Source organism: Hyaena hyaena, unplaced genomic scaffold, assembly GCF_003009895.1.
Source record: "Hyaena hyaena isolate Hyena2069 unplaced genomic scaffold, ASM300989v1 scaffold_175, whole genome shotgun sequence".
In the NCBI taxonomy this organism is placed as follows: domain Eukaryota; kingdom Metazoa; phylum Chordata; class Mammalia; order Carnivora; family Hyaenidae; genus Hyaena; species Hyaena hyaena.
Window position 1 is genome coordinate 2,850,096 of NW_024080808.1, and position 13,603 is coordinate 2,863,698.

The window sequence follows — 13,603 nt, forward strand, 5'->3', positions numbered from 1 at the left end:
TTATTTCAGTGCTCTTCTTTTTAATGAAGTAAAATATATTACCACTGCGGAAGACCTGCAGAGCATAGAAAATTCTCTGAAAGGAAAAGCAAACATTGCATTCTCGTATGTAAGAGCCATTGGAACACCAGGTATTGAACTTTTCTTTTAATGTTTGTTGTGCCTCTGCACTTGTCTGAGAATGTTGAAGGACTTAAAATAGCATACTTACCAGTATGTTTTCTTTCTTTAAACAAGAAAGTAAAGTGGTTGGAAAAAAAAAAACCCTGGCTCCTGATTGCCTAGGTTAGATACCCTGCCCCAAATACTTACAGTATGACTTTGAACAACTTAAAGTAACTTTAATTTCCTAATCAGTAAAATGGTGAAAATAACTTGTGCCTGCCTTTTAGTGTTATTGTGAGGACCAAATGAATTCAAATAATTAAAATAGTTCCTGGCATATAGTAGTGCTCTGTATTAGTTACCATTTTTATTTCCTTATAGTCCTCAGGGTACCTGGTATAGTAGTTTATAGTATTTGATAAATGTTGACTAAATGCCTTTCTTTTTTATTTTAACATATGCCATTTATGACTTTTTCCTGATTTAAAAAAAGTATAGTTCTGACAACATCATCTTGAGCATTAATATGTAATTTTGTACTAATGAAGTTTATAAACATGAACAAAGTAATAGCTATGCTTTCAGGACTTTTATTTGTTAATGGTTGTAACTTGATCATGTTAATATAAAATGTTAAAGACATTTTAAAAATTGCATATGCTCTAGGAAATAAAATCATTTATTGTAAGTGGTTTTTTAAAAAATGTTTATTTTTGAGAGAGAGAGGGAGGGGCAGAGAGAGGGGAATATAGAATCCAACGTGGGTTCTGCGCTGACAGGAGAGAGCCTGATGTGGTGCTCCAGCTCACAAACTGTGAGATCCTGACCTGAGCCAAAGTCAGTCACTCAACTGACTGAGCCACCCAGGCGCCCTAGAAATCACAATTTTTACAACATAAAGCTTGATGGCTACATAGCATGCCACGGAATTTAATATACTTATAAAACAATACTCTATGTTTTTTGTTTTTGTTACATTTCAAGATTTTCAGGTTGTTCATAGTTTGTATTTGTCATCATTGACAGGGATGAGCTAGAGAGGGTTTACATTGCTACAGTGGAACCAGAACACCCTGATTTGTATTTTAACAGGATCAATCTGACTTCTGTGTTTGGAATAGACTGGAAGTAGCAACAGTAGAATAAGGAAGGGAAATTAGGTAGTTATTCCAATAAGACAGGCGAGAGATGTTGGTGGGTGGCTTGGACCAGGGTGTGAGCAGTGGAGATGGCAATAAATTTGAATTCTAGCAGTATTTTGGATGTAGGACTAGCTGAATTTGCTGACATATTGGATAGGGAGTGAGGGAGAAATAGCAGAGACAAGGGTGGTTCTGGAGTTTTGGCCTGAGTAACATGAAAGGTGAAATTGCTGATAACTGAGGTGGGGAAGATTGGAAATAGATAGTTTGGAGGGGAACCTCTGGAATTTTTGGACGTCATACTTGTGAAATACCCTTTATACATTCAAGAAGAGATATAAGCAAGGTATTTGGATATTACTACTTAGTGTGGTGGAGATACACACTAAGGTTATAAATTTGGGAGATAAAGCTGTGAGACCAGAAGAGATCTCACAAATCTAAGCAAATGATGCTAGATGAAAAAGAGAAGACCGAATGAACTGTTTAGATCCATCAACATTTACAGGTCGCTGAAGTGACAAGGAACCAGTAAAGAGACAGAAGAAATGGACTGTGTAGTAGGGACACCCTGTAAGCAAAACAAAGACAAGGTCTTGAGGAAGAGATAGGAACAGTTGTGTCAATGATGCTGAAGGGTTACTTAAGATAAGATCTGCCTATTGGCCATTATGCTTAGCACTATGGAATTTGTTGGTGACCTTGATATGTTTCAGTAGAGTGCTAAAGGTAAATGCCTGATGGGGATATAAGAGAATAGGTAGAAAGCAAGTGAAGACTAAGAGTATGGGGACTCATTAGAGAAATTTCTAGCCAAATGGAGCCATGGCTGGAAGAGTATGTGGGTCAAGTAAAGAATTTCTTAAGAAGCATATTTGTATGTTGACAAGAAAGATCCAGTAGGAAGGGGGAAATACAGCATGGGGAAAAAGTGGGGAGAATTACTGAAACAACATCTTTGAGTAGACAAGACGGGATGGAATCTAGTGAATTAGGGGATGGGTGGTTCTTGGCCGGGAGCACAGAAAATTCATCTATAGTAAAAGGAGGGAAGACAAAGAATATGGGATCAGTTTTGTGAAGTGGGTAGATAAATATAATGCATATGGAAGTTTCTTTGGTTTTGCTTTTTTAATTGGCTGTGTTTTCTCAGTGAACTAGAAATAAAATCATCAGATAGTTTGAGGAGAGAAGAGATTAAATAGTTGTTTTAGAAGGCCTGAAAATAAAGAATGGTTGCTAGGCAGCAATAAGAGTTGATATCAGTAATCTAAAATGAGATTGGTAGTATGGTGATGCTAACAGGCTTTCGTTTTCTTTTTTTCCCCCTCCAGCCATGTAACTTTTATAGGTGTAAGTACAGAACAGGCAGAGTATCTGATTTAACAGAGTATCTAATTTAATCCAGAGTATCTGGATTGTGTTAGCCAGACAGGCAGGGGAGTGATTATATAAAGACTGACCATAGAATGTAAGCTGGGTTAAGAGAGAAGAGAAGACTTGAAAGAGTGAAGGACAGTGGAAATGGTTAGGACTGTAGTTCCTGGAGAATATCCTAGACAGAGTAACCTTGAGATGAAGGGGTGTGTATGTTTATGGGGGGAAGAGGTAGTGGTGGGGATTCTAGACATGGAGATTTCAGAGGGTTTTACAGTGATTGAGTTATTACAAGGCCTGGAGTGAGAGCAGAGCAGTGAGTGGTTAAGGTAGGTTTGAAGAGAGATCACTGAAATCTCTAGAGAAATCAAAGACTGAGAGGCTAGGATTTTGCAAGGACCATCTATGGGGATAATAAAATTACAAAGGATTATGATGAGAGTAGTACTGGAGAGAGTGACAGTGTGATGGAAGCCAATTTTGTGCATGCGTGTGTGTGTGTGTGTGTGTAATGAGGGGAGTTATCTCTGGCTGGGGTGGTAGATGAGTGCAAGGCAGAATGGTGAGGGGAATACTCTGATGATAATCGACTCAAATGGTAGAAAATCTATGGGGAAGGGGAAGATGACTGCCTGGAAATGGCTGTGAGGAGAAAAGGGAAAATAAAATAAAATGAAAAAGAAGAAATGCTTCAAATAAATACTTTGAAAACATTTCCCATAACTGAAGGATTTGAGCTTCCAAATTGAAAGGGCTCACTGAATCCCAACATAATGGATGAATGTAGAGCCACACCAAAGCACCTTATTTTGCAGTTTCAGAATATTGAAAACCAACACTGTTCTAAGATGTTTCAGAAAGAATGAAAGAGTATACATTTAAAGGATCAAGAGTCAGAATGGCATTTGACCTCTTAGTTGCAGCCCTAGAAACTGAAGAAAATGGAGCAATGCTTTCAAAATTCTCAGGGGAAATGACTTGAACCTAGAATTCAATATGAAGACAACTATAGTTAGTTACAGTAGACACTTTCAGTAATATAAGTTCACAAAATGTGTGTTTTCTGTATCCTCTCACAGGAAGGTGCTAGAGAATGGGAGCAAGGGAGCAAATCAGTGAAGAAGATGGGGTAACAGACCCATAACTAGTGAAGAAATTGAATCAGTTATCAAAAATCTCCCCAAAAATAAGAGTCCTGGGCCAGATGGTATCCCAAGGGGAATTCTACCAGACATTTAAAGCAGAGTTAATACCTATCCTTCTCAAGCTGTTCCAAAAAATAGAAATGGAAGGAAAGCTTCCGGATTCATTCTATGAAGCCAGCATTACCTTGATTCCGAAACCAGAAAGAGACCCCACTAAAAAGAATTACAGGCCAATATCCCTGATGAACATGGATGTAAAAATTCTCAACAAGATACTAGCAAATTGAATTCAACAGCATATAAAAAGAATTATCCACCATGATCAAGTGGGATTCATTAGTGGGCTGCAGGTTAGTTCAATATTCGCAAATCAATCAGTGTGATGCATCACATTAATGAAAGAAAAGATAACCATATGATCCTGTTAATGCAGAAAAAGCATTTGACAAAATACAGCATCCTTTCTTTTTTTTTTTTTTTTTTTTTACAAATAGTTTATTGTCAAATTAGTTTCTACATAACACTCAGTGCTCATCCCCAAAGTGTACAGCATCCTTTCTTAATAAAAACCCTCGAGAAATTCGGAATAGAAGAAATTTACTTAAACCTCATAAAAGCCATGTATGAAAAGCTCACAGCTAATATCATCCTCAAGGAGAAAAACTGAGAGCTTTCCCCCTGAGATCAGGAACACGACAGGGATGTCCACTCTCACCACTTTTGTTTAACATAGTGCTGGAAGTCCTAGCCTCAGCAGTCAGACAACAAAATGAAATAAAAGGCATCAAAATTGGCAAAGAAGAAGTCAAACTTTCACTTTTCACAGATGACATGATACTCTACATGGAAAACCCGACAGACTCCACCAGAAAGCTGCTAGAACTGATCCATGAATCCAGCAAAGTCGCAGGGTTCAAATCAATGTAGAGAAATCGGTTACATTTCTATACACCAATAATGAAGCAACAGAAAGAGAAATCAAGAAACTGATCCCATTCACAACTGCACCAAGAACCATAAAATACCTAGGAATAAACATAACCAAAGACGTAAAAGATCTGTAGGCTGAAAAGTATAGAAACTTATGGAGGAAATTGAAGAAGATGCAAAGAAATGGAAAAACACTCCATGTTCATGAATTGGAAGAATAAGTATTGTTAAAATGTCAATACTACCCAAAGCAATCTACACATTCAATGCCATCCCAATCAAAATTGCACTGGCATTCTTCTCAAAGCTAGAACAAACAGTCCTAAAATATGTATGGAACCACAAAAGACCCTGAAAAGCCAAAGTAATATTGAAGAAGAAAACAAAACCAGGAGGCATCACAATCCTAGGCGTTAGCCTCTACTACAAAGCTGTAATCATCAAGGCAGTATGGAATTGGCACAAAAACAGACACAGAGACCAGTGGAATAGAACAGAGAACCCAAAATTGGACCCACAAATGTATGGCCAACTGGTCTTTGACAAAGCAGGAAAGAGTATCCAATGGAAAAAAAAGACAGTCTCTTTAGCAAATGATGCTGGGAGAACTGGACAGCAACATGCAGAAAAAATGAACCTGGACCATTTTCTTACACCATACACAAAAAAAAACTCAAAATGGATGAAGGACCTGAATGTGAGACACGTAACCATCAAAACCCTAGAGGAGAAAGCAGGCAACAACCTCTTTGACTTCAGCTGCAGCAATTTCTTGCTCAATGCATCTCCAAAGGCAAGGGAATTAAAAGGAAAAATGAACTCTTGGGACCTGATATAAGCTTCTGCATAGCGAAGGAAACAAAACTAAAGGGCAACTGACAGAATGGGAGAAGATATTTTCAATGACATATCAAATAAAGGGCTAGTATTCAAAATCTATAAGGAACTTACCAAACTCAACACCTGAAAAACAGAATCTAGTGAAGATATGGTTAGAAGATATAAATAGACACTTCTCCAAAGAAGACATCCAGATGGCCAATAGACCTGTGAAAAAATGCTCAACATCACTCATCATCAAGGAAATACAAATCAAACCCCCACTGAGACACCACCTCACACTGGTCAGAGTGGCTAAAATGAACAACTCAGGAAACAACAGATGCTGGTGAGGATGTGGAGAAATAGAAACCCTCTTGCAATGTTAGTGGGAAGGCAAACTGGTCCAGCTGCTGTGGAAAACAGTGTGGAGGTTCCTCAAAAAATTAAAAATAGAAGTACCCTATGACCCAGCAATAGCACTATTAGGAATTTATTCAAAGGATACAAAAGTGCTGATTCATAGGGGCACATGTACCCCAATGTTTATACTAGAGCTTTCAACAATAGCCAAATTATGGAAAAAGCCTAAATGTCGATGAATCAATGAATGGATAAAGAAAATGTGATTTAAATATACAATGGAATACTACTTGGCAGTGAGAAAGAATGAAATCCTGCCATTTGCAGCAATGTGGATGGAGCTAGAAGGTATTATGCTGAGTAAAATAAGTCAGTCAGAGAAAGACAGATATCAGATGTTTTCACTTGTATGTGGAACTTGAGAAACTTAACAGAAGACCATGGGGGAAAGGTAGGGGAAAAAATAGAGGGAGGCAAACCATAAGAGACTCTTAAATATAGTGAACAAACTGAGGGTTGATGGCGGGGGGTGAGGGGGAGGAGAAAATGGGTGATGGGCATGAGGGAGGGCACTTGTTGGGATGAGCACTGAGTGTTGTATGGAATTGATGAACCATGGGAATCTACCCCCAAAACCAAGAGCACACTGTACACACTGCATGTTAGCCAATTTGACAATAAATTATTTAAAAAAAAAAAAAAAGAAGATGTGGGTAACAGACCAAAGGACCTAACACAAGAGAAAGAGTAAGAGAATTCCCAGGATGATGACAAAGTGCGTTCCAAGGATGAAAGCTGTGCAGCACATCAGGTTGCAGCAAACCAGAAGGCTGCAAGAAGAGGGGACCAGTAGTGTGCCTGATCTGTTTGGAGTATTGAGAGCGTTAGCCAGTTGCGGAAGAATTTAGAAAGAAATTAGGAAGAAATTTAAATAGAAATTAAAAAGCTATAAGTAGTGGAAAGGGCTCAAGAAGGGAGAAATGTTTATTTGACACTCTCTGTATCACTTGTAAGTGATATTTGCTGAATTACCACCATGTACATACAGATAATTGAGGTAATAAAAATTAGAACTATATTGGGATTATGGAGGGGACAGAAGTGTATGTGAAGTGAGGTTTTGGGAAAGAGCTAATTTGTTGTCTCCATAATGGGAAGTCAATAGGTAATTATCAATAACACTTAAAAAAATCAGGAAATGAAAGTATGAGATGTCTGTTAAAGACTTGGAGGCAATTACCAAAAGAAACAGAAAGAGAATTGAAAGCAAGTGTCTCTTGGGACTTGGAAATGGGGAGAAATTGTTGTTTTTCTTAATATGCTTTGTGGAATTGTTTCTTTTTGAGCTATATATAAGAATAAGTTTGACTAGAAGATAACCAAGTCAGAAACAATAAGCAGGCATATACACATATAAAATATATGAAAGTTGGATGGTTGATACATAGTCTCTCCCCCACTACCAGGAAGAAACTGTCACACATTTGTCATATGTTATATTCTCAAGTATAGGAACTCATTTTTATTCCCTCTTAACTATTCTCTTTCCTTGAATAGAATAGGCTTTTAGTAACTGCCTGCATTTTCCTAACTGGGATCCCTACAAGGGATTTTTCTTTATAATTGAGGCTAAAAGGCTGTAGGGCAATTTTTAGAAGAGAGTCACACAAACTGGCTCCTCATGTCTCCCAACTCCCTTATGTCTTCCTCAGAGCACAGAGCGGTCATGGAAGCTGCTTTTGTGTATGGGACCATGTACCAGTTTGTCCTAACCACGGAAATTGCCCTTTTGGAAAGTATTGGGTACGTACAAGGAGGCATATGTCAACAAATTTCAAATTTGCTTCTTTCACATTACTTATTCAACATCTCCATCAGACTCACATTGTGGACTTACCCGAAAAGAATTGTAAGCAGATGTGAATATATAAATGAAACCAGAAATCCCCTTCATTACTATTGTCTGTTGTTCTACAGTCTGAAAATGATTTTAAATATACAGAGGTAATGTTAGGCTAAAGTGAACAAAGAAAATGGATAAGCCACAAGATGTGATTCCATGAATGCCCAAGTGTATTTTAGGATTAGATCTCCCAGAGTGATCAGGTAGGTGATAAAATAACAGCTTTCATAACTAAGCTCCAGAAGTTCTTTCTGAGAGTTCTGTAAGTTATTTTGTCAGAATAGTCTTAAATACATTTAAGTACAGTTTTTGAGCAGAATGTTTTAAATGTTTATTTTTCTTGTCTAGTTTCTGGCTTACAGTTTTAGGTGGAGACCTTCTTTTGACTCTGCCTGAGCAACCTAGGGTTGAAGTTTTTCTTTCCTTTAGTACTTACAGACACAGGGAATAGCCATGTATTTTAAAGATGTGGCTTTAAAATGTTCTTCAGGAAAATTAACCCAAAGCAAAGTAAAATGGTGATTGTATGACTTACTCCATGCAAGAGTTTTTAATGAGCCCTCTTGCTAACCTCTCAGAAAACAGTGACTATTTGATATACTATACACAATTAATTAAATCCCAGACATTTTGCAACTCTGTAAATTTAGAGGTTAGAGTATAGAGAGCCGATTAAGTGAAATAATTTTTTGAGAGGGGTGGGTAGGCAGAGAATAAAGTTACTGCAAAGAGAAGTTCTGTTTTTACTGCTTTGTACAAAGTTAGCTAGTATTCCCTTTTACATTAGTCTCTTTGTGAACTGTCATTCTGCTGGTTCCCTCGTTAACAAATTAAATAAAACTCTGATGCATGTTTACTGTTGGTATAAAAATTAATATTTTTAACAATTTGAGACTTGTCGACAGTACCGAAAAGCTTTGCCATAAGTCACTGAGTCTTGAGATAATGAGGAACAGCTGCTTTGCTACTCCCTGTGTAGACCGTCAGTTTCCCATCCCAGAATGGGGGAAAGCCTTCCTTTTCTCCTCTCATAGCAGTTCTATGCTAGTTCCACAGTTTCTCTGAGGGTTAATTGTTTGTACTTTTTTGTGTGTCACTAGCTTCTTTATTAGTTGCAACTTTATAGTTGTAAGTTGTAAAGTGGCCTGCTTAAAATATAGAGGGGTGTTTACTAGCAATTTAAATTAAATTATTTATTTATTTATATAGGTTCTGTTATTTATCTTACAAATCCTGCTCAGCAAGATATATACATAGCATATATTCTGATCTATGGCTAAACATGATAATGTTCTGGAAGGGTTTTTACTTTCTCCTATTTTTAAAATGAGAATTTTAAGAGATCCAGTTAATTTTTTTTGTATACTCTTGAGTATATGATATATTGGAGATGTTTGAATGCTCATTTATTCATGGATAGGAAGATGGTGAGGAGTCATACCTAGACCTGATATGATAGGGAGGTATGTGGATTCAGAGTACAGTAGTCATATGGCATGACTTCTAGATGAAATAATTGGCTATGACTTTGGGTTGTCTCTTAGTGGAGGAGAGGTGAATGTATTTTTTCCTTCATTTGTTCATTCTTTTATTCAACAAATATTTATTGAATGCTTCCTCTGTGGTAAGCACTATTCCAGTTGCGGGGCTGTAACACTGGATAAGTCTAGTATATTAGTTGTTACATCATATTGGGCCTGAATTTGTTTGAAATTATATGTTGGTTAAGGAAGATGTATATGATAGGTATATACACGTAGCATGCCATAGGGACACCAGTAGTTTCTGCTACCTCCCCATACTCCTTTCTTTTAGAATCTGTGTACAGACCAAGGAACATGTTACCCCTCACCCCATTTATCACTGTCAGGTGAATCAGAGGTGGTCATCTGATCTAGGGTCAGCCAGCCCACTGGCCTACATGAACAAATGAGGTCTCCTCTGAGGAACTTGGAATTGAGCGTGGAGAAACTAGATTAAACAGTGTTTTGGCTCTCTTGCTCATGGGAATGTTTTGCCCATCTAGAAGTAAAGCAGAGAGAATTGTCTTTTTTTTTTTTTTAATTTTTAAAATGTTTATTGTATTTTTGAAGGGGAGAGAGAGAGAGGAAGAGCATGAGCAGGGGAGGAACAGAGAGAGAGAGGGAGACACAGAATCTGAAATAGGCTTTAGGCTGCAAGCTGTCAGCACAGAGCCCGACGCGGGGCTCGAACCCACGAACCACGAGATCATGACCTGAGCTGAAGTCGGTGCTTAACCAACTGAGCCCCGGAAGAGTTGTCTTTATAGAGAGAGTTGGGAGCTGAAAGTATTAATGGCAAAATGAAGGTCCCTTGAACTCTTGCTGTTCAAATCTATACGTTTATTCTCTTATCCACTTACTTGAATTTTCCTTATATCTTGTAATATATACTTCTATACTTCTAATAAGTAACCCCCCCCAAACTTTTTGGTTTCTGTTACCTACAACCCATGATCTCTGATGAAGTAACTTTCCAGTATTATTTTATTCTTTCAGAGGTTATGATAATGAGGTCCTGCCTCAGCTGGGCCTTCCTGCATTCAGCACTTTACTTTCAGTATATTTAGGGTTCTCCTTAAAAAATTACATACTTTGATTGGTTCTTGGCTACGTAGTTCCTTTGTCTAAAGTACCCATTTGTCTTATCTTTTTGGAGAAGCCATTCTTTCCTTTACTGTTTTTAATCTCTGTGATCTTATACTCCCTTTCTTTCTTCTCCCTGACTTGAGGCAGAATGAAAGATTTCTGTTTCTTATAGCACTTTGCATGTTATAGCACTTATAAACTACATTAAAAAAAAAAACTACATTAAAAAAAACTAAACATATCTACTTCAATCGAAGCCTCTCAAGTATTTGAATCATCTTATTTCATCTTAGTTTTTTGTATTTAGTACATATTAAATAATCTTTGAGTGATTATTTCTTTAATCCATAAATCTATTAGAAATTGGTTTGTCATTAAATTTGAAATCAGTGAAACTCAGATCTAAGTGTAAGCATGTATCAAGAATTAAAATAACATTTTAAAAATAAAAATTTGCAGTTTTTGCCAAGCCCTACTAATGCCATATGGAGATTTTTAAAATGCTGTTTTAATTTTGGCAAACCTTACTTACCCACTATAAGTTTACCTTTGAATTGTCATATTGACAGGATGCCAGAACTCAAATTATAAGCCATATTTGCTGAGTTTTGTAATATTTCAGATACAAACTCACAAACTCCCACAAACTGTCACATGGTTTCTATCTTAAGGCATGTTTTGGCTGAAGTTTATTCAAAACAGATTTGAGTTTAAATTAAACCTAGAAAATTTGTGTTACAAGGCTTTATTTAGCATAGCTCTAGAAAAGCAACTACATTTGAAGATAATTTCCTTGTCCTCAAGGTGACAGTCTTTTGTTAAAAAAAAATTGTGTAGACCTGCCTATAATCTAATTTAGAAGCTACCATATCAAAGAATTCAGGGGAAAAGTTGCTTATACAACTCAGAAACTATTTGTTATCTTCTTTTATGTGTGGGTCCGTTTTGTTTTGCTGTTTTAGATTTTTAATAAAAAGGTAATTCAAAAGCATGAAACTTAAAGGCAAAGATACTTAGAACTGTTTCTTTCTGGATGGTAGAAAGATCACACATGAACTTCTTCAAGTGAGTCTGACCCTAATTTTTAATTTGCAGCACTGAGGCTATAGAAAATGCACATTTCTACTTTTTTCATTGTAAACAAGTCTTGGATTTGACCCAGCAATGTAGAAGGACACTGATGGAACAGCCACTGGCTACACTAAACATTCATCGATTTATTAAGACAATGGAAGCACCTCTACTGGTATGTTTCTTGCTTTTATATATTTGATAATTCATACATAAAATTTATTGTTTTCATCCATAAATGTGCTAGATTTTAGTTAGATGAGCTCTATCTTTTCCCCTTTCCTTGGATATACTTTTTTCATTGAGGGTAATTTAGGAGTAGCTACCTATTAAAGGTAGAATAGAATATACACTATTCATGAAATGATACTTTAATGCTTAGAAGTATTGTTGCATTGAAATCCAAATATAGCCTCATGTAAGTGGTAATATTCTGTGGTAGTTTTTTAAAAAATAAATATTTCTTTTTTTTTTTAAGTTTATTTCTTAGAAAGAGGGAGGGAGAAAGAGAGAGAACATGAGCTGTGGAGGGGCAGGCAGAAGAGGGGAGAGAGAATCTCAAGCAAATGGTGTGGAGCCAGATGCAGGTTTCGAACTCAAGAACCTAGATCAGGGTCTGAGCCAAAATCAAGAGTGAGCGGCTTAACTGATTGAGCCATCCAGGCACCTCTCTGTGGTAGTTGTAATGAACTGCAACCACTCCAAGATCACAAAGATCATATCATGGTTAGGAAAGACTTCTTTTGTGATTGATGACTACTTTAAAAGTTGGTAAATATTGAACTATAGCCTTTCTAGTGCCCCACTTTCCTTAGGGCTACCGGGAAAGAATTTTATAGAGACTTATTAATAAGTGATGGTGATCATCAGACCTTTCTCTCTGAACGTTTGAAGGATTGTCCTGAACACGTACATAACCTTCAGTAGGCCTTCTCACTCAGTACGTCCTTTGTAAATAAAAATGATGCATGTGTATTATAAATAATCCAAACAGTGCCACAAAATATAAAGAAAAAAATTGTTAAGCCATCTAATTCTGGCACTCAGAAATGAACTGTTAGATGACCATCATACCAGTCTGTACCCATATAGACACATACAGTGTCTGTGGGTATGTGGATTAATGGACATATCATATTGCATGCACTACTTCATAGTAAGAAATTTATATCTATATTCTTATTTGAATTTAGCAGAGGAAAAAGAAGCTGATGTGAAATGAGGGGTTATGGAAGTTTTGATATATCATTTGTTCATTTGAGGGCTCTTTAGGAAATGTTTAAAATTTTGAAAATGATTATGAAAGCATTAAGAAACTAAAATAATTATTTTTTTTAAAAAACTACACATTTTCATTTTAGATAGAATTGATTTACCTTTTGCTGTGAAAAATGAGAAAATTAAGTTAATATATTTATTTCTATCTTAGCTCCTCTTACCTTATTTTTTAATGTTTATTTTTAAGAGAGAGAGAGAGAGACAAACTGCTAGTGGTGGGAGTGGCAGAAAGAGAGGGAGACACAGAATCCAAAGCAGGCTCTGGGCTCTGAGCTGTCAGCACAGAGCCGGACGTGGGGCTCGAACTCACGAACTGTGAGATCATGACCTGAGCCAAAGTTGGACACTTAACTAACTGAGCCACCCAAGTGCCCCTCCTTTTACCTTTCTGATTTTTGTTAGTTTTATGTTATTTTTGAATTATTAAGGCTTATAATATTTATATTTTATTTTATAACCATAGTTCCCACCTCTTATAAAAGCTTTGCTTCTGCATTTGTGTAGATTCAGAGTTAACCAGCCCCAATTTTACTGGCTTTATTCCTGAGTTTTTTTATTTTGAGTCAGTTTTGTTTGGTTGGATTTTGCCTTCAAATAATTTTTTTAAAGAGTAATATATAAATCTTTTTCTTTTCCTTTCATGTGGCAGAGGGGGCATATTTCTCACTTCCTTGGAGAAAATATCCGCTGAATTTGTTTGATCTTCTGTTTCACCATAGAGCCCTGAGAAAGAGAGACCAGCTCACGTTTAACTCTTCACAAGCGTCAGTTCTCCCCAGATTCCTTCCCTTTTTTCCCAGTGCCAAAATGTTAAGAATTCTCAGGATTTTGTCTACTCACCAATACTGCTTTTGCTCTTTG

At 36.7% G+C, this 13,603-nt stretch overlaps 1 protein-coding gene across 1 annotated transcript in view; it reads left to right on the forward strand.

Annotated features, from left to right (window-relative positions):
* Positions 1–13,603, forward strand: part of TXNDC16 (thioredoxin domain containing 16) — a gene marked incomplete at its 3' end in the record, with an annotated part of 102,144 nt that overhangs the window by 49,624 nt on the left and 38,917 nt on the right. Inside the window, exons 7-9 of the mRNA XM_039240509.1 lie at positions 10–131; positions 7,594–7,684; positions 11,489–11,639. Coding sequence (XP_039096440.1) covers positions 10–131; positions 7,594–7,684; positions 11,489–11,639 — 364 coding nt within the window. The remainder of the gene's footprint in view (positions 1–9; positions 132–7,593; positions 7,685–11,488; positions 11,640–13,603) is intronic.